The sequence below is a fragment of the Triturus cristatus genome, chromosome 7 (assembly GCF_964204655.1).
Source record: "Triturus cristatus chromosome 7, aTriCri1.1, whole genome shotgun sequence".
NCBI classification, from domain to species: Eukaryota; Metazoa; Chordata; class Amphibia; order Caudata; family Salamandridae; genus Triturus; species Triturus cristatus.
The window spans coordinates 1,823,538,368-1,823,561,506 of record NC_140590.1 but is presented as its reverse complement, the minus strand read 5'-3'; the positions used below and the strand labels follow the sequence as shown (position 1 = coordinate 1,823,561,506).

The 23,139-nt window shown below is 48.7% G+C and overlaps 1 protein-coding gene across 27 annotated transcripts in view; it reads left to right on the top strand.

Moving 5' to 3' along the window:
- LOC146813293 (uncharacterized) overlaps positions 1 to 23,139 on the top strand; it is a 455,769-nt gene that overhangs the window by 339,302 nt on the left and 93,328 nt on the right. For 23 of the 27 annotated variants that reach the window (XM_085620134.1, XM_085620133.1, XM_085620117.1 and 20 more), the window contains 2 exons: positions 10,126 to 10,164; positions 11,357 to 11,440. In XM_085620134.1, the coding sequence (XP_085476260.1) occupies positions 10,126 to 10,164; positions 11,357 to 11,440 (123 nt within the window). The remainder of the gene's footprint in view (positions 1 to 10,125; positions 10,165 to 11,356; positions 11,441 to 23,139) is intronic. The other 4 variants (XM_085620127.1, XM_085620123.1, XM_085620119.1 and 1 more) reach the window with 1 other exon arrangement.

Below are 23,139 nucleotides of genomic sequence, written 5' to 3'. Positions count from 1 at the left end.
ATAGTGACACGCGTAGTGAGCGTATCACTGAAGTACAATGGCGTTGAATAGTGTGCAAACGATTTCCCTGTGATTAGTATTCACTTCAATTCACTTCACTTTAATTACAAGCGTAGATTCCAGTAATATGAAATCACTTGGACTCACTTTCCTCCTTAAACAGACTTCCGTTTATATTCTAACACTTGACTTAGTTCGCAGGGCAGCCTGAATCAATTTCAGCGCGCCGATAGTAATGGTAACCCTGTTGCCAAGACAACACCAGAAGAGATTCTTCAATTGCGTTGCGCAGACTGATCCGTAAGACGCTCGTTGTGACGCCACGCATCGATGCACGTGCCGAAAGCGGCAGAAGGAAGCTCGAGCGCCGCAGCAGGGCAATGAGGAAGACGGAGAGGAGCAAGGAATTAAAATTGTCTCACCAGGGTGAAAAGCTTCGGAAGGCACAGAGCGCGAGTGGAAGACAAGCTTTGACGACTTCATGGCTCAGCGAAGCTCGATTCAGGAAGCGTCGACTTTCGAGGTTGCTGTGAACAGGAAAAACCACCACAACGTCCAGCAACTCACGAAGAGGGAGACTGGATGCTGGACCAGCCCGTCGCCAGTGAAAAGAAGACAGCAGCAGGTATTGTGAGCAGCTCCTTTAATCACGACCAGCAGCGCAGTCAACCCGGCAGCAACTGCCGTACATATCCATTCTACGTTCCGTGCAAGGAACATTGGTGACAGAATCCCACGAGGACAAACACATTAGCTCCCAACAAAAACCAAACAACTTTTCGTGGCTTTTTACCCACCTAATAAGGGCAATCCTATATCCAAAACAGGAACTGCAAGGTGGATTGTAAAAAGCATACAAATATGCTGTCTTAAAGCTAAGCGAACATTAACCATTCCCACTGGAGCTCATTCTACACGCAAACTAGGGGCTTCTATGGCATTCTTAGGGCACATTCCTCTAGATGACATATGTAAAGCAGCAACTTGGGCTACACCACACACTTTCACAAAACACTATTGTGTAGATGTGCAAGCAAAACAACAAGCTAGTGTGGGCCAGGCTGTATTAAAAACACTATTTCAAACTACTGCAACAGATACAGGTAGCCACCGCTAAGGAGGTAACTGCTGTATAGTCTATGCACAGTGCACAATCTGCAGCTCATATGCCTCAAATCGAAAATGCTACTTACCAGTATGCATCTGTTCTTGTCATGTAGAGCTGCAGAGATGGACACGTCCACCTGCCTGCACAGATACCTCTATCTGTTCCAGTATTATCTTATTTAGATACATCACGCATGGACATCTTTCTACTTCTTACTACTCCATCTAACCCTACGTGACAAAAACAATCTAACGATGGAGCCGATGCCCATGCGCACTGTCCACCGAAGAAGGAGTCACCGATCTTGTGACTACAACACTTCTTCGAAGACAAAAACAACATGTAAACATCCAAGCCCAACACCAGATGGCGATCTATGCACAGTCAACAACTCTGCAGCTGGAGGAGCCTAGCGCGCATCCATGATGGTCGCGTGAGCACAGGGCTCCCCGGACCCTTTCTGCTCCTCGGAATATATCCTGAGAATATCCTGATTTGGTTTGATGATTCTGGGAGATGAAGACCAGCTGATCATATATCTCTTTTCAAAACTCTGATCGGACCTGGGAATCCTGAGTTGTCGTCGTCGGAACTTTTGGGACCCACCAGACGGAGGTGGCCGGGGTGAAGGTGACCTGTGGGGCCGGGCTGCAATTGAACAACAGCGGCCTCAGCGCGGTGCCAGTTGCCGATTCAGCACTTTCGGTTTCGGTTTTGGCCTTCAGGGAACCAGCTGGCGTGCGTGCTCGAGGTGGCGAGGTGCCTCCTGGGCCTCTGCCCGAGGCTTGCTTCCATTTGCTCCTGGTGGGCCTAACGCCTCCGACCCCTACACCGACAGTTTGTGGTACTTTTGCTGGTGCCCGCACACTTCTTGATCGGAGGTACCATCGAGAGGCCGCGCTCATATGGCGGGCAAAGGGGGTCCGGAGGGGCGCAAGACCAAGGCTTCTCTGCGCGGGGGAGCGGTCCAGAGCAACAACATGGACCGCTACACCCAGGGCAGGGGGTCCCCTGGCGCTGCTGGCCTCCCCCCGGATGCTGCAGGGGGAGGCACGACCGTCTCTGCGGAACTTTCCCTGCAGGACATTATGGGCGCCATTGAGGGCATCAGGGACACCATCGCGACGCAATATGAGGCCCTGGCCCGTAAGATCGACACTGTCGCGATCGATGTCACCCTGATTCGGGCCGACCTCTCCAAAACCAACGAGAGGGTCCAGGCCCTCGATACACGGACCACCACCCTGGGTGCGGAGGTGTCGGATCTGCGGGCCGCGCTTGGGGACATAAGAGTGGTCAACAACCATATGGCCCGGAGGCTTGAGGACTTCGAGGGACGGGCCCGACGCAACAACGTCCGCATCATTGGAGTACCGGAGTCCTCCGACAGCCGCCCGGTGGACCTTGTGGTCGAGGAAATTATCCAGCAACAGCTGTCCCCGGCTGGCCTAAGCAGATTCTTCGCCGTGGAGCGGGCCCATCGAGTGCCGGGCGGCCGGCCGCGGCCGGGGGCCCCCCCGAGGCCGATCGTGGCTAAACTGTTCCACTACAGGGACCGCAACGCTATTCTGCAGGCTTCGCGGACCCGTGGCCCGGTCCGCTACGAGAACTCGACCATAAACTTTTATCCGGACTTCACGCAACTGGTCCAGAAACAGCGGATGGGATTCCAGGGGGTGAAGCGCCGTCTCCGCGAGCTGGGCCTGAAGTATTCGATGATCTACCCGGCGAAACTCCGAGTGGAGCATGGAGAGCGGACAGCCTTTTTTGACTCTCCTGGGGCCGCAAGTGACTGGCTGGACTCGCTGCCGGACGGGGGTGGCCGGCCCGGGCCCTCTGGGGGCACCGCAGGTGACGGGTCCCCTTAGACTGACATTTGGTCCTTGATTTTGTTGTTTTGCACTGTACAGTTGGGTCTTACTTCTTTTGCATACTGTGTCTTACCAGGACCCGTGAGGGGTGCGGGCGGGTTCGGGTCCCTTTCCTCCTCCGGGGTCTTTTTGTAGAATGGGGTTAATGGGGCGACAGGCACACTGCAAGTTGGGGGGGTTCTTTGGCCCGCAGGGGTGCAGGGTGGGGGGAGTTGGACTTGGGGTGGGGTTGGGGGGGAAGAGGGGTTGTTTTATTGTGTGTTTTTTGTTTACAGGGCGAGGTATTGATATTTGTCCATATTTGGGACCTGTGCTGCGGGCTGGGGGCCTCTTGCTCTATTGGTGGGGATGGGGGGAGACGGGTTGAGGCTTATGTCATGGAACGTCAATGGGTTGGGGGACCGTATTAAGCGGGGCGTTGTACTGCAATATTTGCGTCGTTTGACTCCTGATGTGGTGTTTCTCCAGGAGACGCATTTGGTCGGCAATGTCTGCCACGCGATGAACAGGGGGGGATACCGCCTCGTGGCTCATTCTGGTTTCACAACTGGTTCCAGGGGGGTGGGTATTCTCCTGCGAGCCTCCCTTCCGGTGGAGATCACGAGGATAGTCTCGGATGACAGAGGGCGCTATGTGTGTTTGATCGGGAGGTGGGAGGGGCAGCCCCTTACCCTGGTTTCAATTTACGTCCCCCCGGGCCTCCAGAACTCCACCTTTACTGACGTGGGTCGACTGCTGCTTGACCTTCCGGACGGCCTCCTGCTCATGGGCGGGGACTTTAATTCTGTGGTTTCGGGTGAGCTGGATCGTCACCCACCAAGGGCCCTCCCTGCTGCCCAGTCATGGCTGGGTGGGATGTTGGAGACCTTCGGCTTGGTAGATAGTTGGAGACTGATGCATCCGACCCAATGTCAGTTCACCTTTCACTCGGGGGCGCATGGGAGTCTCTCCAGGTTAGACTACTTCCTCATGCCCGCGGCGCAGACTGGTCGGATTCGAGAGGTCAGACACCTGGCGCGTGGTATCTCCGACCATTCTCCGCTGTGGCTTCTCTTTGACACCGGGTCGCGGTCCGCGGGGCGGATAGCTCCCATTAACCCCTGGTACCTGCGGGACCCTATGACTCGTGACAGCCTGGTTAAGGCCATGGACCAATACTTCAGTGAAAACGAGGGGTCGGTGTCGTCTGCTTTGTCTCTGTGGGAAGCCTTTAAGACTGTGATACGCGGACACGCCCTCGCCCAGATAGTGGTGGCCAAGAAGGTTAGGAGCGAGGCGGTGGTGAAGCTGGAGACTGACATCTCGGGGCTGGAGTCGGCCTTGGAGGCGGGTGTCACTCCGGAAGGGCTACATGCCCTTAGCCTGAAACAGTTCGAATATAGGTCCCTGGTCACTGACGCGGCCAAAACTATGCATAGGGAGCAGCAGGGCCGATTGTACGATGCCGGGGACAAGGCGGGAAAGTTGATTGCGTGGCTGGACAAAAAGGAGAGAGTGAATCGTGTGGTCCCCGAGTTGCGTGGTGCGGATGGTGTGTGTGTGACTGAGCCGGATGAGATTGTGGAATGCTTCGCCGACCACCTCCGGGCGGTGTACTCCCCGGTGACTGACAGGGATGAGGATGACTCGCGCCTCCTACTGAGAGACATTGCCCTGCCCGGCCTGTCCGTTGAGGACCGGGAGCGGCTGGACGCCCCCTTGTCGTCGGATGAAATAGCGACCGCGATTCGCTCCCTTCGATCTGGCAAGGCTATGGGTCCTAACGGTCTGCCCATTGAGCTATACAAATTGCGTCCTGATAAGCTTGCGCCCTTCCTCAGCCGCATGTTCCGCGACTCTCTTGCGGCGGGTTCCCTTCCGGCCGACCAGCGCCTGGCCACTATAGTGGTTATTCCCAAGGAGGGCAAGCCGCGAGACCGCTGTACTTCTTACCGGCCGATTTCACTGCTCAATGCGGAGCCTAAAATCCTGGCGAAAGTCCTGGCCAATCGCTTGTTGAGTGTCGTGTGCGACCTTATCCACCCGGACCAATGCGGCTTTATCCCGCATCGCAATACCGCTCTTAACTTGCGGCGTCTTCACGGTGCCCTTGCCAGGGCGGAGTTCCTCTCCGAACCGGCCGTGTTGGTTTCTTTGGATGCCACGATGGCCTTTGACACTATTGAGTGGCCATTCCTCTGGGCCGTCTTGGCTAAATTCGGCTTTGGAGAGGGATTTATTGGCTGGGTGAGGCTCCTCTACACGGACCCCATGGCTCAAGTGGTGGTGAATGGGCGGGTCTCTCGGCCCTTTGCCCTCGGCAGGGGTGCCCGTTGTCCCCTTTGCTCTTTGCTCTCGCCCTGGAGCCGCTCGCTGCTTGGCTCCGCTGGGAGCCCTCGCTTAGGGGGATCCGGTGGGCCCCGGGCTTCGAAGATCGGGTCTCGCTGTATGCGGACGATATTCTCCTGTATCTCACCTCACCGCGGCAGTCGCTCACCGTCCTCTTTGACGTTCTGACTTCCTTTGGGAACAATTCGGGTCTCACGATCAATTGGTCTAAATCCTGCGTCTATCCCATCTCTGGTGGTCCTCCTCTCCTGCCGCCTCGGCTTCCGATTCAAATATCTCTGGGTGGCTTTAAGTACCTGGGGATATACGTTTCGCTGGACCCGGTGGCTCGCTATGAGCAGAATCTCCTGCGCCCACTTCGGCGATTGCGAGAGGACACGGCCCGGTGGTGCAGGCTCCCCCTGTCCCCGCTGGGTCGGGCTGCGCTGTTTAAAATGATGTCCCTTCCCAGGTTCCTCTATGCACTCCAGAACTCCTTCGACGTTATCCCAGTGGCTTACTTTCGGGAGGTGGAGAGCCTGCAGAGGAGACTGGTGTGGGACGGGCGGGCCCGTATTGCTCTGGCTAAGCTTACTCTCCCCTGGTATGACGGGGGCATCGCGCTTCCCGACATTCGCAGGTACTATTGGGCCTCGCAGCTATCGGCCATTAACCATGCCACGTATGCGCCTGGCTTGAATCCGGCGTATGAGATGGACAAGTTCCTGCTTCCCGGCGGGAACTATAACAGGGCACTTTACTCCCGCTCGGCCGGCCGGACCCTTACGGGTCCTACTAAAATTGCGGTGCGGACCTGGAGGGCTGCCACTGCGGCCATGGGCTGGAGTGAGCGACTAACATGCGCCACTCCTTTGTTTGCATCCGACCGCCTGGGCAGCCTCTGGACTACGAAGGGGTTTGACCAGTGGGACACGATTGGCATCAGCAAAGTGGGAGACCTGTGGCATAAGGGCGCGGTTAAGACCTTCGCGGTGCTCCAGGCCGAATATGAGCTTACGGACAGGGAGTTCTTCCGCTATGCCCAGGTTCGACACGCCCTGCTCTCCGTCTTTGGGGAGGGGACCAAGATCCCGGTTTCCTCGCCTCTCGAGGACCGCATACTTGACGGACATGTCCCGGACAGTACAATTTCTTTAATCTATAAAAAACTGATTAATCACCGGGCTGACCTCTTTGTGCGCCTCCGGGAGGCTTGGACGGGGGACGGGGTGGAATTGGATGACGAGGACTGGCAGTCTGCACTGTCGTCCCCCAAGGAGGTCGCCATTCCAGCCCGCCTCCGGTTGGTACAGCTTAAGATTCTTCACCGGGTATATGTGACGGGTCCTCGCTTGGTCTCGATGGGATTTTCTGAAGACGGGCTCTGTAAGCGGGGTTGTGGGCTCAGCGCCACCTTTCTCCATATCCTGTGGGAGTGCCGCGAGGTGGCGGACTACTGGCGCCGGGTCCATACGGTTATGGGACAGGTCACTGGGGTTGTGCTGCTGCCGGAGGTGCGTCGCTGTGTCCTGAATGTGTGGGAGCCTAACGATTACAGCGTGGCTCAGACTCGGTGGGCGGCCCTGGGTAACATGATTGCCAAGAGAGATATAGCGCAGCTTTGGGGCGCCCAGCGGCCGCCCACCGTGTCAGTATGGAAGGAGAATATGGACTGGTGTATGTTCAGGGAGAAGACTGTGTATGTGGCCCGTGGTAAGCCGGGGGCATGGGGTAGAATCTGGGGGCAATGGAATGCGTATCGCGGGGGTATCTGTACGCCCCCCCTGGTGGACACCGATATCGCCATGTCCCCCTGACCCTTGATGGTTCCTGGCATCTTCTGGAATAGCTACTTATGGGCGTTCATCCCCCTTGACCCCCCCCCGCCCCCAGCCTCCCGGTACTCCTTTCCTTAGCCGGTTGCTCAATGTCCTGAACTGGAGTTCCCCGGAGGTAACCTGCCTCGCACGGTCTGTTCTTATGCCTCGCCTGGTGTTGTTGTTTTTCTTTTAGTTTTTTTTTGTGTTTGTTGGACTTAAGTCTCCTGTTCCTTTCGAACTATCCGGAGCCACCACGGGGCTGAGCCCCAGGACTTGACTGCATCCCGGACAACTGTATATTTCACTCTGTACCTAGCGGCCGGCCCTGGTGATTGTAGGCCCGTGCTTGTAACCGAATTATTGCTTAATAAAACCTTTTAAAAAAAAAAAAAAAAAAAAAAAAAAAAAAACTCTGCAGCTCTACATGCCAAGAACAGATGCATACTGGTAAGTAACATTTTCCTTTTCTAATTTCACAAAGAGACAATCTATTTTTAGCTTCTCAACTAGCACTCTCACATGATTCACGTGTTCCTGCTTGGACTTAGAATCTGTAAGGGTATAGTTTATATAGCTGATACAGAAGACATCTAAATAGCCTCCTTGTACAGTGTCAATCAAATACTGGAAGGCTGCCAGGGCATTGCAGAGTCCAAAGGACATGACATGGTATTCGAATATACCTAACCTGGTCCTTAACACAATCTTCCATTCTTCCCCTGTGGACTCTAGCGAGATGCAAAACGTCCTGGAGATACAATATGTTAAATATTGATGCTCTTTTAATTTGATCCGGAAGTAGTAGTACCAAAAGTAATGGGTAACGTTTTTTTACTGTTACTCTGTTTATTGCATGGTAATCGCTACCAATTTGCAGCTCTACTCCCTTCTTGGGTACAAAGAAAGGAGGAGAGGAAACAATTGACTGAGTGGGCCGTATGCAGCTAGTGACTAAGTTCTCCTCAAGATATGTCTGCAGGTGTTAGGTTTTAGGTTCGCTCACAAGGTATATCTGACTGCAGGGTATTGTGGCCCTGGTAGTAGATCTGTGCCACAGTCGTAATTGCGATGGGGCCGAAGTTCACTAACCTTTTGCTTATAAAAACCAACCTGGTAATCTGCATAAGATTCTGGTTGGGTTACAACTCAAGAAACCTGAGCATGCACACTTCCATATGTAAGTAATTATGCTGGATCTTCAGTTTCATTGGAGGAAACAATGTCAGGGAGGCAATTTTTGTTACAAAGGTTTGACTTATGAGTGTATAGCCCAATATACCAAAGTGTTGTGTAATGTTAACCATGGTGCCCCCCAGTTCAGTTTAATTGTGGTGCACCAATAAGGTCAAATCAGATACATTTGAGATGTGCCGTACCTACTTATATAACCATGACTTCAGTATGCTAGTTCACAGACCGCAACATTAGGTCAGAGCCGTCACTGCCTTAACAGGCTCAGGAATATCTTTCTTAATACAGGGAATATCTGGTTTTCAGATGTATTCTTCATCTATAAAGAGTCTCTTGACTCCAGAATCCAATAAGGCAGGGACCTTCACTTGACTGCCAGTATGTAAAATTAGGATACCATTAATAGGCAAAGGCCACGAGATCTGTTGGTTGTTTGCCAAGTTGGCCAAAGATGCAGGATGCTCCTGTCTTGGACAGGAGACCTCTGACGAGTCTGAGAGGATTCGTTTTTCGACTCTGTTCCATCATCGAGCCTGCTCATTATCAATACAGCCTGATTCTTTACTGTAGGTTTATTTCTGCTCCCTTACCTAATGCTTTACAATCCCCAATAGAGAGACTGCAACAACTGCAGTACATCCAGAGCTTAAACTTCCTTCTCTTTTCTTTCTCTGCAGGTGACAGAGGTACTCTAATACTGTTCACTTGCATAGGTTCTACCCCTTTTATTTTATTTGCATCATCAGTTAGGGGTTTGCAAAGTCAAACGACAATAATTACTCTTATTCTTTCTTCTGTCGGAGTCAATGATCTGGTTGTACAGTCAGGTCTATCACTTCTTCACAAAAACATCATGAAGGTTCACCACCTGAGCCAGAACATGTTTAATTCCCCCCTGAGATCTTGATAACAGAGGAAAACACACTTTTCAACTGGCTACACTGAGTCTGCTGAAGGTGGGCATGTATGTTACTAAGTCCAGAGATCCTTTCCTCAGAGTCAGTAACCCTTTATGCAAAGGCAGGCATGGTTTTTCCTGTCAAATAACCTTTATATTTCGCAACAAAAATTTGTGTAATTGTACAAGATCGGATCACTCTTTGCGATCAACAGTACTGACAAACTGCCAGCTGTCAAGACATCGGGCACTAATCTGTGCTCTTTATCTTGGAGGAGCGACACACATCAGCTGAGACGTTTATCTGTCTTCACCACCACCTCCCTGGAACAGCCTAGCGTAACTACACAGAAGCCTGTACAAGGAATTTAGGGGAAAGTGGATATGAAAACAAGGAGAAGGAAGAAGAGCATAGATTGCATAGCACTGGTGTTCCTAGATGTAGAATGAGATATTGTCTCCATTAGGGCTATTTAGAAAAATATATTAAAATTGAACCGCTGAGGAGTGAGTGCCACAGCCACCTATTCTTGACCAACGACTCCTATTTCTTGACCCACCTTGCAATCTACCTTTTCCTGCATTAACTTCTCTGTGGGTGTTGGATCGTGTACTTGGTTTGTTCTGAAAGAGATCACAAAGCAATTAAGAACTGCCACTACTCTCCCTTAAAAGCCAAATTAGGTGATCCCCCTTTCCTCACACTGCGATCTCCCTTTGAGGGGTTTTTAACTACAATCCTTAGTGTTATGTCACATTTTAAGTTTCAGGCAGTTCCTGGACAGCATGCACACTGAACTATAACATCACACCGTACTGTGACCCTGCTCGCAGTGAAATACTTGTGTTCTACAACTGTTCTGTAGTTTGCTAGTTTCCTCTCTGGCTCACTTGACTTTTAATCCCTAACCATGTCTTTTCGTTCTACAGGGCTCCAGGACTTTCTGATCCCTTTGGAGCAATTTGGCGGTAAATTAAAATCTTCTTATCAAATGAGCATGCAAATAGGCGTCTGCGCCGTACCTGCTGCATTTATTTGTGGTGGCTGAACCACGTGAATCGGAACTAAGAGTTACACAAGAGAGTGTGCAGAGTAGAATTAGGCAGCGGCCCCCACGTAGGGTAGAAGAGAGTCATGAATTTGGTTAAGGGGGAGTTAAATTCACTTACCCTTGAAGCAGAGGAGGTTGGTTCCGGGGGTTTAGGGTAACTCCTCTACCAAATTTTGCCTTCCCCTTTTGGGGCAACCCTGCTACTTCTGTATGCACAGTACCCACACTTTTTCTCAATTCCTGGTTCTCCTGGCTGGAGGCTTGGTCCTCTTATTGCAAAGCTGTAATTGTTTCTAAAATAGTGGTTAAAACCCTGTTGGTGTTCATTACTCAGGCTAGTAGTAACTAGGTTTTGGCAATCTGTCAGGTCCCTATTAAGACAGGTTTCAACCAGTAGAGGTAATGGATGCACTAACCTGTCGTCCACTGACCCAGTAGGAGCGATGAACAAAAATATTGTCACCTCTGCCCATCTGCTTTATCTAGGATGGATGCTCGTGGACTCTATATCCCAAAAGAACACCAAGGGTTTGGCAGAAGAAATAGGGCCCTGTGTGACTTGTGCAATAGAGCATTGCCTCAACTCTGTCCATCTTTGGTGGGCCTCTGGCTCTACGCCAGGTAACCATCGGAAGAGCCATCTCTTCCAGTTCAATCTTTCTCAGTTGTCTGCAACAAAAAGTGGCATTGTCAGAACAGTCCCACAGACTCTAAAATGCAACAGCTGTACAATCTAATAGCACTACTTCAACATTCTCATTGAGCTCACCTTTTAAATTGTTTTTCCTCATTGACTCAAGGTTACCTCAATGTCCCTTTGAATTGAGGGTTCTGAGTTTGTGAATTATTAAGATTTTCGAACCTTTTTCCACACAAGTTCGCTGCTCTATACTCCGGCTTTCTCTCACACTGTCTTTATCTTAAAAAACAGAGCAGCTCTAGGGCCGAAGTCACAACTGAATGTCTTGGATCCTTCTACCAAACTGAGCATTAAGTTCTCGATTTCTACAATGTAGTTGGCAAATGCTTGCTTGTTTTAGTCTTGGGCTATATTTCGTGCATGCCTTAAAATAAGAATCCTTATTTGTATTTATCTTATTATATTTCAGATTGCAGCCAATCCAGAGACGTTGAAGAGGGAAGCAGGAATCAATCAGGAAGTTTCCAACAGAAGCAGACAGACTGGATATCAGGTAGGTGCATAGCGACGTTAGGCAGGCAACACTTTTCTTCACAAACACTGATTGCCAAACAAGCGTGATCGAATTAACAACTTGTCCTCAAGATGGATGCCAAGATTTCCTGGATGATCTAGAATGTTCTGGAATGTTCCAGACTATTTCAGGTCACCTGGAGAGTGCAGCTTTTTCCACATTCCTTCCAGCACGCATCATGGAGTCAAATGTGGCTCAAGTTGCACAGTTTGTAACAAGTTAACGTTCTCATATTGATCATATCATAAACATAGTTTAAAGCCAAGAGCTCAGATCCTGATGTTGCTGACATCCTGTCATTACTCTGTCACCTTCTCCATGCCAAGACCATGGGAGTCCAGACTGTTTCTATGGACACAGATGGGAATCTATGTTGGGATAACTTGCTAGCTGCTATCAGGACTTTATTGGAGGCTGTGACAGTACGCCCCAATAATATCTGTCAGCTTGGCGGCGGTTTGTTTTGGTGTAACCTGAGAAATGTGAGGATTCGAGGGGCTTGGGGAAGGTTTTCCACTGGTTCTGTGACCTCCTTTTGAACCGTAGCCAATCCACTAAGTAAAATACTTGGCCTTGCTGTTGTTTGGAGCCTAACATCTGGTTGACTTTGTATTCCTGTTTCCATTCAATGTCTGTTGGGTCGGTTAGTGTAATCGATTCGGTCTCTGGATCGCAGAACTTGAGCATAGATACATAGAACACTGGATCAACACAAAGACTGGAAATGAGTTGTAATTTCATTGCCACTGGATTGATTATGTCGCAGAAAGTGAAAGGCCCTAAAAGTGGGCCGTAACTTACGGTTTCCATGCAAGGTTAAATGTTTGGTTGCCAGCCAAATTAGGTCTTCTGTTTTATACTGTGTTCCTATGGAATGCTTTCTATCAGTATATTTCTTTAGTAGCTTCCTAAGCTTTTTCCAAAACTCTCTAATTATTTGCTGTCTTTTCCTTAAGTTCTTGTGATGTTCTTTTACTGAAGGTAAAGGCGAAGTTCAGGGAATTTAAAGGCCAATGCATTAGGATAAAATCCGTTTATACACTATGAGGGGCAACAAGTCAGGGTTGAGTGTTCTGTATTGTTGTATACAACATCTGCAATCCACAAGTTTTCTGACCAATTTTCTTCTTGCTGCAGAGCTAAACTACACAAATATTGCCCCAAGGGTTGGTTTAAATGTTCTGTCATTTAGTCTGTTTCTGAGTGACAGCTTGTAGGTAAGCGAGCATCGAACTTTGCTGCTAGAAATAGGAAGTAAACTGCATTCCCCAGTCAGGAATGATCCCCTTGGGGATACCATGTAACATGATGATATGTTGGGAAACATTTTGTGCCAACTCGGGTGCAGTCTGGAGTTTGGGCCCCATCATAGTTAGATGGTCAATGACCACCAGAATCACGGGATAGCCTTTGCTTGGTGATGGTGGTATGGGAATACTTTGCAGTAGGCAGGCCGGTCTCTGGTGGCCAGATTTGACTTGAGCACAGATTGAACAAGTGTCTATATAACGTTCTTCATCGGCTCTCACAATTAGCCACCATAATTGCATAGAATAAGCAACTTGGTCTTTTGTACCCTCAAATGAGCAGTAAAATCTGAATCATGTGACTATAGAATTGTTTGTTCTTGGAGGTCAGGTAAATGCAATGTATATGTCAGTACGTTGGTAAAGCAAGCCACCCTTCTCGTGTCCTGTTAGACCTTTCATTGCAACCACTCTTGCACCTTCATTTCTTTTATTTGTACTTGTAAGATATTGAACAGTCACATGGAGTTAGTGATTAGAGCCAGTTCTGCATACTATAAGCATTCTACCATTGAATCAGATGTGGTTCTGGCTCAGTAATCTCTTCTAATTTGGAATAATCTCTTGATAAGGCATCTGTTGTATCGTTTTGAGTCTTGGGGCAATGTGTTATTGAGATATTGCTGTCGGAGAAAAATAAGGTCTATCGTAACTGTTGAGATGTTAAGGCCCGTGCAAATGTAGGTAATTTCAAATTCCTGTGGTCTGAACAAATTTAAAAGGTTTGTCTTGCCCGTATGAAATAATGGCACCATTCGTCTAAGGCTCTTTTAATGGCTAGGTTTCTTTGTCTGAAATATTATAATTCAGTTCACAAGGTGTAAATGTATGAGAGTAGAAGGCCACAGGGTTGACTTGTCCTGTGTCGAGATGCCTCTGGGATAGCACCTCTCCCACTGCATGATGTGAAGAGGTAGTTTCCAAAACAAATAGTAGTTTTGCAACTGGGTGACACAGAACAGGGGCATACACAAATCATGCCTTCAATGGAGTGAGAGCTGCTTTAGCTACTGCGGTCCACTTAAAAGACATGCCTTTACACAGCAGATGGGACATGGGATATACTATGGAGGAAAAGGGCCTGATTTAGATGTTGTTGGTATGGATACTCCATCGCAATTTAGATGGAGTAGCCATACTTCCAGGACTGTGCTCTTCTGGCCATAGTTATATGTGAGTGGATATTTGTTTTAACCACAGCGGAAACTACTTTGTCTCCACTGTGATTAAATCCCTTCAACAGCCCTATGGAGTAAGGCCCATCGGAGGCAGACCTTTAACTCCGCCCACCTAATTTAGATAGTCGCACTAGAGGTTAGTTTTCACTGCCAATCACCCCCAGGAAAATTCTGTCGGAAATGGTCAGTGATAGCTGCTAAATACTCCCACTACCATGTGAAATAACTCCCAAGGTGATAGGAGCATTTTCTGTTGTAGTTTAAAAAGAAATACTGCTTTGGGATTTTCTTTTTGAAAAGAAAAAAGAAACAGTTTGATGGACAGCTGTGTAATCTTTAGGGAGCCATGCACCAAACTTAAAAAAAAAAACAGATTCCTACCAATGCGTTAGAAATGACTGCCAGCTTGGTTGCAATTGCTAAATTTGGCAAGCAGAGTAGTCTTGGTCTGATGGATTTTAATTCCTCAACTACACCGGCAGATATTAATCTGTCGCCTAATTATAAATTGGGCCCACAGTCTCTAAAGAATTGTCTGTAAAAGTTTGTGAATCCTGAAATGCTTTGTAACCCCTTTATGTTAATTGGTGAAGGTCATTGTTCTATTGCTTTCACCTTATCATCCATCCAGATTCCTTTTGTACTGATGACATAGCCTAAAAAATCCATCCTATTTGCGTGAAAGAGGAATGTCCGAGGCATATGAGCTGCAGATTGTACCCTGTGCATAGATCGCCATCTGGTGTTGGGCTCGGATGTATGCAAGTAGTTTTTGTCTTTGAAGAAGTGTTGTAGTCACAAGACCGGTGACTCCTTCAGTGGACAATGCGCATAGGCATCGGCTCCATCGTTAGATTGTTTTTTCCGCCATCGGGTTTGGATGTGACTTGCTGCGGGTCGGTGTCGTTATCGAACCCCCTTTTGACACGCAATCACAGTTAACCTACGGTATTGTCTCGATTGCGTGCCTTCGACGCACACCCTAGTCAACTTTCCATTAAACTTTGATGCCTGCGGACTTCGACTGGGCCTACCCGCGCTGGTGAAGACGGAAGTCGATGGAACGGACTCCATTTAAAAAAGTCCACAGTTTGGTGCTAAGTTCCCACACTCGGACCTCCATCCTGTTTGTAATATGTGCCTCTCTCCAGAACATCGAGAGGACGATTGTGAAGCTTGTCTGTCCTTCAAGTCCAAGAAGACCATCCGGGATCGTCTAGCTCGACGCCACGACCATTATCCACCAGCCTAAACGTTCTTGGCGCACACAAACCTGGTTCATTGAAACTAAGGAAAATACCAATTATACTATCGAGTAAATTGTTATATGGACCTTGTATTGTATATATTGCCTTCTTGCGCCGTCTGTTGTGGTTTTTCACGTTGTCACTAGCGCCGTTGTTTCACTAGCACGAGCACTTTGTACACTTTCACTAGGGTTGCCAGAGTATTTATACCCTGTTGTGCTCTTATTACTGCAAAAACATTTTTTTGATCTGCCAAATATATGACGCCTATGGGCGCTTTGAAAGAACAACTTTAAGTTTCCTCTCTTGTGTTCCTTGTAATGTCTTGTACATACCTTTCTAAATAATTCAGTACATCCTGCTGAGATATTGTCGCTTTTACAAGTATTTACCCAATCTCAGTTGGGTCTATGGGTATAACTCCTGTGATTATTCTACGAGATGTCCCGAGGCACAAGTTCCATTCCGGACATCTTCCATCCAGGTCCCAATAGCCTTCCGAAACCAGAACAGGAAGAACAGGTCCCGGACTCCGAAGTAGATGTCTCAGACGCCGAGGACGACATCACCCCGGCTCAAAGGGATGGGAGTACTGATACCCTCGCCCCATCCAAGCCCATACCAACAGCTCCGGTGATACCTTCACCTCTGGGCTCAGGTCCACCACGTATAAAAACATCTAGCACCCTGCCTACGGGCCCGGCACTGAAGGACAAAAAAAAGCCTTCCGGCTTGAGCCAACCACCCGGTCCCGAAAAGCCATCTTTGGCACTGAAAGCTCAGTCGTCCAAGCTGCCGCGCCCTCCTCCGCCAGCACCGAAAAAACATTCAGCACCAAAATCGACAAAAGATTCCTCGGCACATAGGCATCCGGATAAATCATCGGCGCCGAAACAGTCCGATAAAGTACCGGCACGAAGCAGCCGGATAAGACCTCTGCACCGAACCAGACAGAGAAGACTTCGGCTCCGAAGCAAACAGATAAGACTCCAGCACCGAAAACTTTGAAGCCGAAAACATTAATGGACAAAGCTCATACATCTAAGCCTCCTAAAAAAACGCCTCCGGAGCCGAAACAACCTTCTCCGAAGGCTGCAGTCCCGGACACTGTCCCTAAACAGCCAAGAACAGTTTCCAAAGAGAAATCTTCGACACCGAAGAAAATTATTGATCCCGAAGAACTTTTCTTTCCCGATCCGAAACAATATACCATCTTTATTCATCCAAAGACTGGTCATATAGCTAACAAGCTACCCACAAAGAGGAAACCAGAACATTTGCCACACTCTCCAGTTCCTCCAAAGAAAGTACACATGACCACTAATACTTCACCACCACCTTCACCTCCTCCACCAGTTAACCCTAATATACTAATTTCTCCCCCACATTCTCCACAACCAGAGGATAGTGACGATGCAGGTGGTCAGGAGTGTGAAGACCTAGTACCAGTTGATACTGAGCATCCTGATGACCCACCACAGGAACCAGACCCATCACATGACTATAGTACTGATCCTGATCTAAATAATCCAGATTTCTACCACACAAAACCATCTCGGCCACATGACAATGTGGGTTTTGCCCAGTTAATCAATAGGGCCGTGGGCCATAAGGTCAAATTACATTCAGATCCTGTAGAAGAGGATTTTCTGCTGGAAACTTTTGACCAACCATAAAAATCTACTCATGTCTTGCCCACGTTAAAAGGTCTTATTAGACACGCTCCTGAGGTGTTCAAAGATCCAGTTAGAGCTAGAGTTCTTAACCCCAGAATAGATAAGAAATACAAAGCAGCTCCCACTGACCCTATATACATCAAAGGTCAACTTCCCTTAGATTCACTGGTTGTAGCCAATGCACGCAAAAGGGCAAACTCTCAGGGGTCAGGTGACAAACCACCTCCTGACAAAGAGTCTAAGTTAATAGACGCGTCTGGTAAACGTATGACAACTCAAGCTGCAAACTCATGGTAAATAGCTAACACACAAGCCCTTCTGGCAAGGTAAGATAGGGCCCACTATGATGAGCTGGAAAAACTCATTCAAGACCTACCTCAAGAATATAAGGACAAAGCCAATGACCTTATACAGGAAGGCAAACTAATAACCAATGCATCCATCAAATGCGCACTTGACGCAGCAGACACTGCGTCCCGCGCAATAAATACCAGTGTTTTGCTACACAGGCATGCCTGGCTCAGGGTATCTGGGTTTAAAAGAGGTCTAAAATACCATCCTTAATCAACCTTTTGACCAGGAGCACCTCTTTGGCCCCGCAATGAACACATCATTAGCAATGATTAAAAAGGACACGGAGACTGCTAAGTCTATCGGAGCCCTACAGTCACCATCTGCTAGAGGCTCCCTTTGTCGCTCTTTCTATAGATCAGGTTCCAAAACAAATACGCCAGAACACCAGTCCTCATCCTATAAAAGTCCCAACCAGGGCTCCTTTTCCAGGGGATACAATAGAGGAGGTTACAGGGGGAACAACAACAAGGGTAGAGGCAGGGGTAATGACACCCGCAACTCCCCTAATACCAAACAGTGACTTCCCTGCGCTTCCTTCCGATCCTCCCACTCCTGTCGGGGGACGTCTCTCACGGTTCCTGCCTGTCTGGAATTCCATCACAACAGACAAGTGGGTAAGACAAATTATCCAATATGGTTATTGCCTGGAACTTACTTCTACTCCTGCGAACATTCCTCCCAAACAGCGTCCAATGTCATCAGAACATCTGACGCTCCTCAAACAAGAGGTTTTAGCAATGTTACAAAAACATGCAATAGAGCCAGTTCATGTACCTCATCAGGGCACAGGGGTCTATTCCCTCTATTTTCTAATCCCAAAAAAGGACGGCACTCTCAGACCAATACTGGACCTCAGACCGCTCACTTTTACATTTAATCAGACCATTTCCACATGATCACTTTACAACAAGTGCTTCAGCTACTGCACCAAGGCAACTTTCTCCCCACCCTGGATCTAAAGGACGCCTACTTCCACATTCCCATTCATCACGCTCACAGGAAATATCTCAGATTTGTGGCAGAAGGTCAACACTACCAGTTCAAAGTTCTCCCATTCCGAGTCACCACAGCACCCAGGGTTTTCACCAAGTGCCTCGCAGTGGTTGCAGCCCATCTCAGAAGACAACAAATTAATGTCTTCCCTTATCTGGACGAGTGACAATAAATCTGAGCAAATTCCATCTCCAACCCTCCAGAATACAACAATATCTAGGAGCTACAGTAAATACTCCAAAGCCCTAGCATATCCCAACCCAGCTCAACTCAACACTCAACACTCACTACCAGCAAGAGTGTTCATGCAACTAATAGGGATGATGGCCTCTTGCATTTTCCTCGTTCCTCATGCAAGACTACAAATGCGTCCATTACAAGAGTGTCTAGCACGTCAGTGGAACCAGGCTCAAGGTCAGCTAACAGATCTGGTGTTGGTGGACTACCGCACCCATCGCTCTCTGAAGTGGTGGACCACACAAAACCTTTTCAAAGGGCGGTCGTTCCTCGAACCAGTCCCATAGATAGTACTAACAACGGACTCACCGGTTGGGGAGCACATCTTCAAACCCACACCGTTCAAGGTGTTTGGACCCCTCCAAAAAACAATTTCACATCAACTACCTGGAATTGTTAGCAATCTCCCTAGCGTTAAAATCTATTCAACTGCACCTGCTAGGGAAGGCTGTTCTGATCCGTACATGACAGCAATGTATTACATACAAAAGCAAGGGGGTACACACACTCTCCAGTTATCCCATCTAGCGCAAAACATTTGGAGATGGGCCATTCCGCAGAAGATACTTTCACATGTGGGGACACCCAGAAAAAGATCTGTTTTCCACACACCAAAACGCAAAATGCCCAAGCTTCGCATCCAGGTATCCACACCCATTGTCCAAAGGCAATGAGCTATGGATTAACTTGTCAGGCAAATTTGCTTACGCTTTTTCGCCTCTCCTACTCATTCCATTACTGGTGAGGAAACTCTAACAACATTCCCTCACAATGATCCTAGTTGCTCCAACTTGGGCAAGACAACCATGGTTCACAACTCTGTTGGAACTATCAGTAATACCACATCAAACACTTCACCCCTCACCCAAGCTTCTCACTCAGAACCATGTAGCGGTAAGGCACCCAGATCCCAATCAGCTCAACCTTACGATCTGGCTCCTGAAATCTTAGAGTTTGGCTACCTTAATCTCCTGCCAGACTGTATGAACATTATCAAAGAAGCTAGACATCCTACCACAAGAGCATGATATGCAGCAAAATGGAAGAGATTTGTCATTTATTGCTCGCACAACAATATCAACCCACTAGATGCTTCCATTCAGAACATCATGTGTTACCTCTTGCATCTACAACAATGTAACCTAGCGTATACATCTATAAGGTTACTTCTAGCTGCCATAGCGGCCTACCTACAAAACAGACAACATTTGTCTTTGTTTATAGTTCCGCTATCAAAGCTTTTATGGAAGGACTTAAAAGAATAATTCCACCAAGAGCTCCATACTCTCCGGTGTGGACTCTCAATGTAGTCCTTACCAGACTAATGGGTCCTCCTTTTAAACCTCTCCACAAGTGTAAACTACAGTTCCTCACTTGGAAAGTAGCCTTTTTGGTCGCTATCACATCTCTCAGAAGAGTGAGTGAACTCCAGGCATTAACCATACAAGAACCATTTTTACAAATCCATCATAACAATGTGGTTCTTAGAACAAACCCAAATGTTTTACCCAAAGTAGCATCTGCCTTCCATCTCAACCAGTCTGTTGAACTACCAGTATTTTTCCCTCAACCAGACTCAGTGGCAGAAAGAGCTCTACACACCTTAAATGTTAAGAGCGATACGCTACTACATTGAAAGAACAAAATCCTTTAGGAAAACCAAACAACTTTTCGTGGCTTTTTACCCACCTAATAAGGGCAATCCTATATCCAAAACAGGAACTGCAAGGTGGATTGTAAAAAGCATACAAATAAGCTGCCTTAAAGCTAAGCGAACATTAACCATTTCCCCTGGAGCTCATTCTACACGCAAACTAGGGGCTTCTATGGCATTCTTAGGGTACATTCCCCTAGATGACATATGTAAAGCAGCAACTTGGGCTACACCACACACTTTCACAAAACAGTATTGTGTAGATGTGCAAGCAAAACAACAAGCTAGTGTGGGCCAGGCTGTATTAAAAACACTATTTCAAACTACTGCAACAGATACAGGTAGCCAACGCTAAGGATGTGACTGCTGTGTAGTCTACGCACAGTGTACAATCTGCAGCGCATATGTCTCAAACCGAAAATGCTACTTACCAGTATGCATCTGTTCTTGGCATGTAGAGCTGCAGAGATGGACACGTCCACCTGCCTGCCCAGATACCTCTATCTGTTCCAGTATTATCTTATTTAGATACATCACGCATGGACATCTTTCTACTTCTCACTACTCCATCTAAACCTACGTGACAAAAACAATCTAACGATGGAGCCGATACCCATGCGCATTATTCCCTGAAGGAGTCTGTAGGAGAGTAGGGTCTGCTATCCTATGGTCACCCCAAATTTTTGCTTTTTGCTTCACTGGTTTTTGACATATTGAGGCTGTGGGCCTGCCAATCAGACCCCCAGCCTGCTGTTCTCTCTACTAAATTTACACTATGCACCCTAGGTGCATAACCAATTAGAAGTGGATCACCCTGTGAGCCCCTGTGCCAGTGTACACTAGGTACCCAGGGCATTGGTGTATCTAAGGCCTGCCAGGGGCTGAAGCATGTATTATGCCACCCCAGGCTTGGCCTAACAAATTTGACACAACTGGCTGATCACTCAGCTGGGGTAAGTTTGTGTAACCACCTCTTACTTAGGTGTAGTATACCTATACCTAACCTTAAATGGGACACATGTTAAGCTATAAGTCACTCCTATGGCAGGCCTTAACAATCCTGAAGGCAGAGTGCTTGGTTCCATGTGAGATGGCGCTCTGGCATGAGCTGAGCCTGTCTGCAGTGGTCGGAACAACTTCCTTCTACTGTTTCCAGATATCGTCATACCATATACTCTTAAGTGCATTATGAACCTCGCGGTTAAATGCTATCTTTGGTTTGGCTTTATCAAAACATGTCGAGTAAGGTGTCATACGAATTGGAATACTAACCCCTCGCCAATTCTGGCGACGGGGTTAGCATTCCACCCTTCTAGAGGGACACGACATGTACAGTACCTGAAACCCGGGTAAAATCAGACATAGCCTCAGCTCCACAAAATGGATGCTGCCACCACAGACACAAGTCTGCCCTCCTGCTGCTGGGAGTCCTTCCAGCTTGGGAGGTGTGGACAAAGGGTTTCCTGCCAGGGGAGGTGCGTGCTCCACCCCAGACAGGATTTTGTGTATTGGTCAGGTAGGGCTTGAAAGAAACCAGACATGCCTGTGGCTCACAAGGAGCCTCGGTGCATATGCCAGTTCAAACCGGTCCTGGGGCACACCAGTCCCGGGCCTGGGGCGAGCTGGACAAAGGATTGGGGGTGTAACCACCCCCCTTCCTGGTCCCACCCATAGGGAGGGACCTAGCAGGTAGTCCGGCCCCTAGAATCCGCTTAAAGGTAGGAGCTGTGTCCTAAGACTTCAGACATCCTGGAATTAACTTGAAACTAAGAAGAAGACGGGAACTTCGACATTCTGCTGCACAGAAGACTGAAGGAAATCTCCCCTGTGGTCAGGGAGTGACCACCTTGCTAACGCAAGCACCATCCAGCGAATCAACGTCTGCTTTGCCGCCGCCTCCCGCCGGAGCCCGAGCCCAGAGACTGACAAGACCTGGACCTCCAGACCTCTCACCGCCCGATCCACAGTCCCTGAAAAGAGGAGACCCGTGGAGGCACCGAGACACGTGGAGCCAGCCATCTTGGAACAACGACGACAAGCTGCAAGCGCAACAACCGAGGCTCCCTCCAAGTTGTGCTTTGGGATCTGAGAAGCCCAACACCCGAGCAGCATCTGCACCAAAGGTGAGCCCTCCAGCATCTCCATGATCTGCGTGGGGCCCTTCTGCATTTTGCCACTCGACGCGCCTAACCGGTTGCTGGCCCGCTGGCTAGTGACCATCTTGGCGACGAACTTCAAGAAATACACCGCTGGTCTGGTTGCTCCAGACTGGCCCTTGCTCCCCTACAAAGGAGCAGTCCCTCTGACCTTGCTGGTCAGAACAATCAGCTTATCTTGTTCTCCACAACAATTGCTTTTGCCAAGGCTTGTTTGCTTCGATCAAGTCGCCGACACCGCCGACTGCGAGAGCCTAGGTGGGAAAGCTCGTGAACTGACTCCTGGACGTCGTCGACCTCCAGGGACCACGTGGCTGCAGAGACAAGCTACACCTTTCTTCCTGTTTGCACCCGACATTGCCTGGTACCCACCTGGTGCCACGCTGGTCACTGGCTAGTGACTGTGAACACTGTCCCCTCTGCTTACAGGTTTTCTACAACTCCGATCCACCCTTGGATCCACCGCATCTCTCCCGGACCGACCGCCTGCAGCATCTTTGTCCACAGGCTCCAGTGACCCGATAGAAGAAACCTGACGCACTTCGACACCTATGCACCCGCTTCCTGTGGGTGAGGTAAAGCTGGCACTCCGGTGCCCAGGTGTAGAGTAACATCTCTAGTGTCTGTGTTTCCAATCTTAAGGTCATAGTCCATCCGGAAGATCCTTTTTGCAGTAACTTTGTAATTTTTACGCACCCATTGAAACCTATGGGAGCACACGTGTGACTATTTGCTCTGCACACGCCACCCGTGGACCTCCTGGTCACTAACTAAAGTTAGCTCCTTGTAGGCCCAGCGATTCTAGAGGCCCTAGGCCTTTTCCCTTTCCTGTTCGTGGTACTTATACCACTATTTTAGTATATGGTTCGAGCGGCC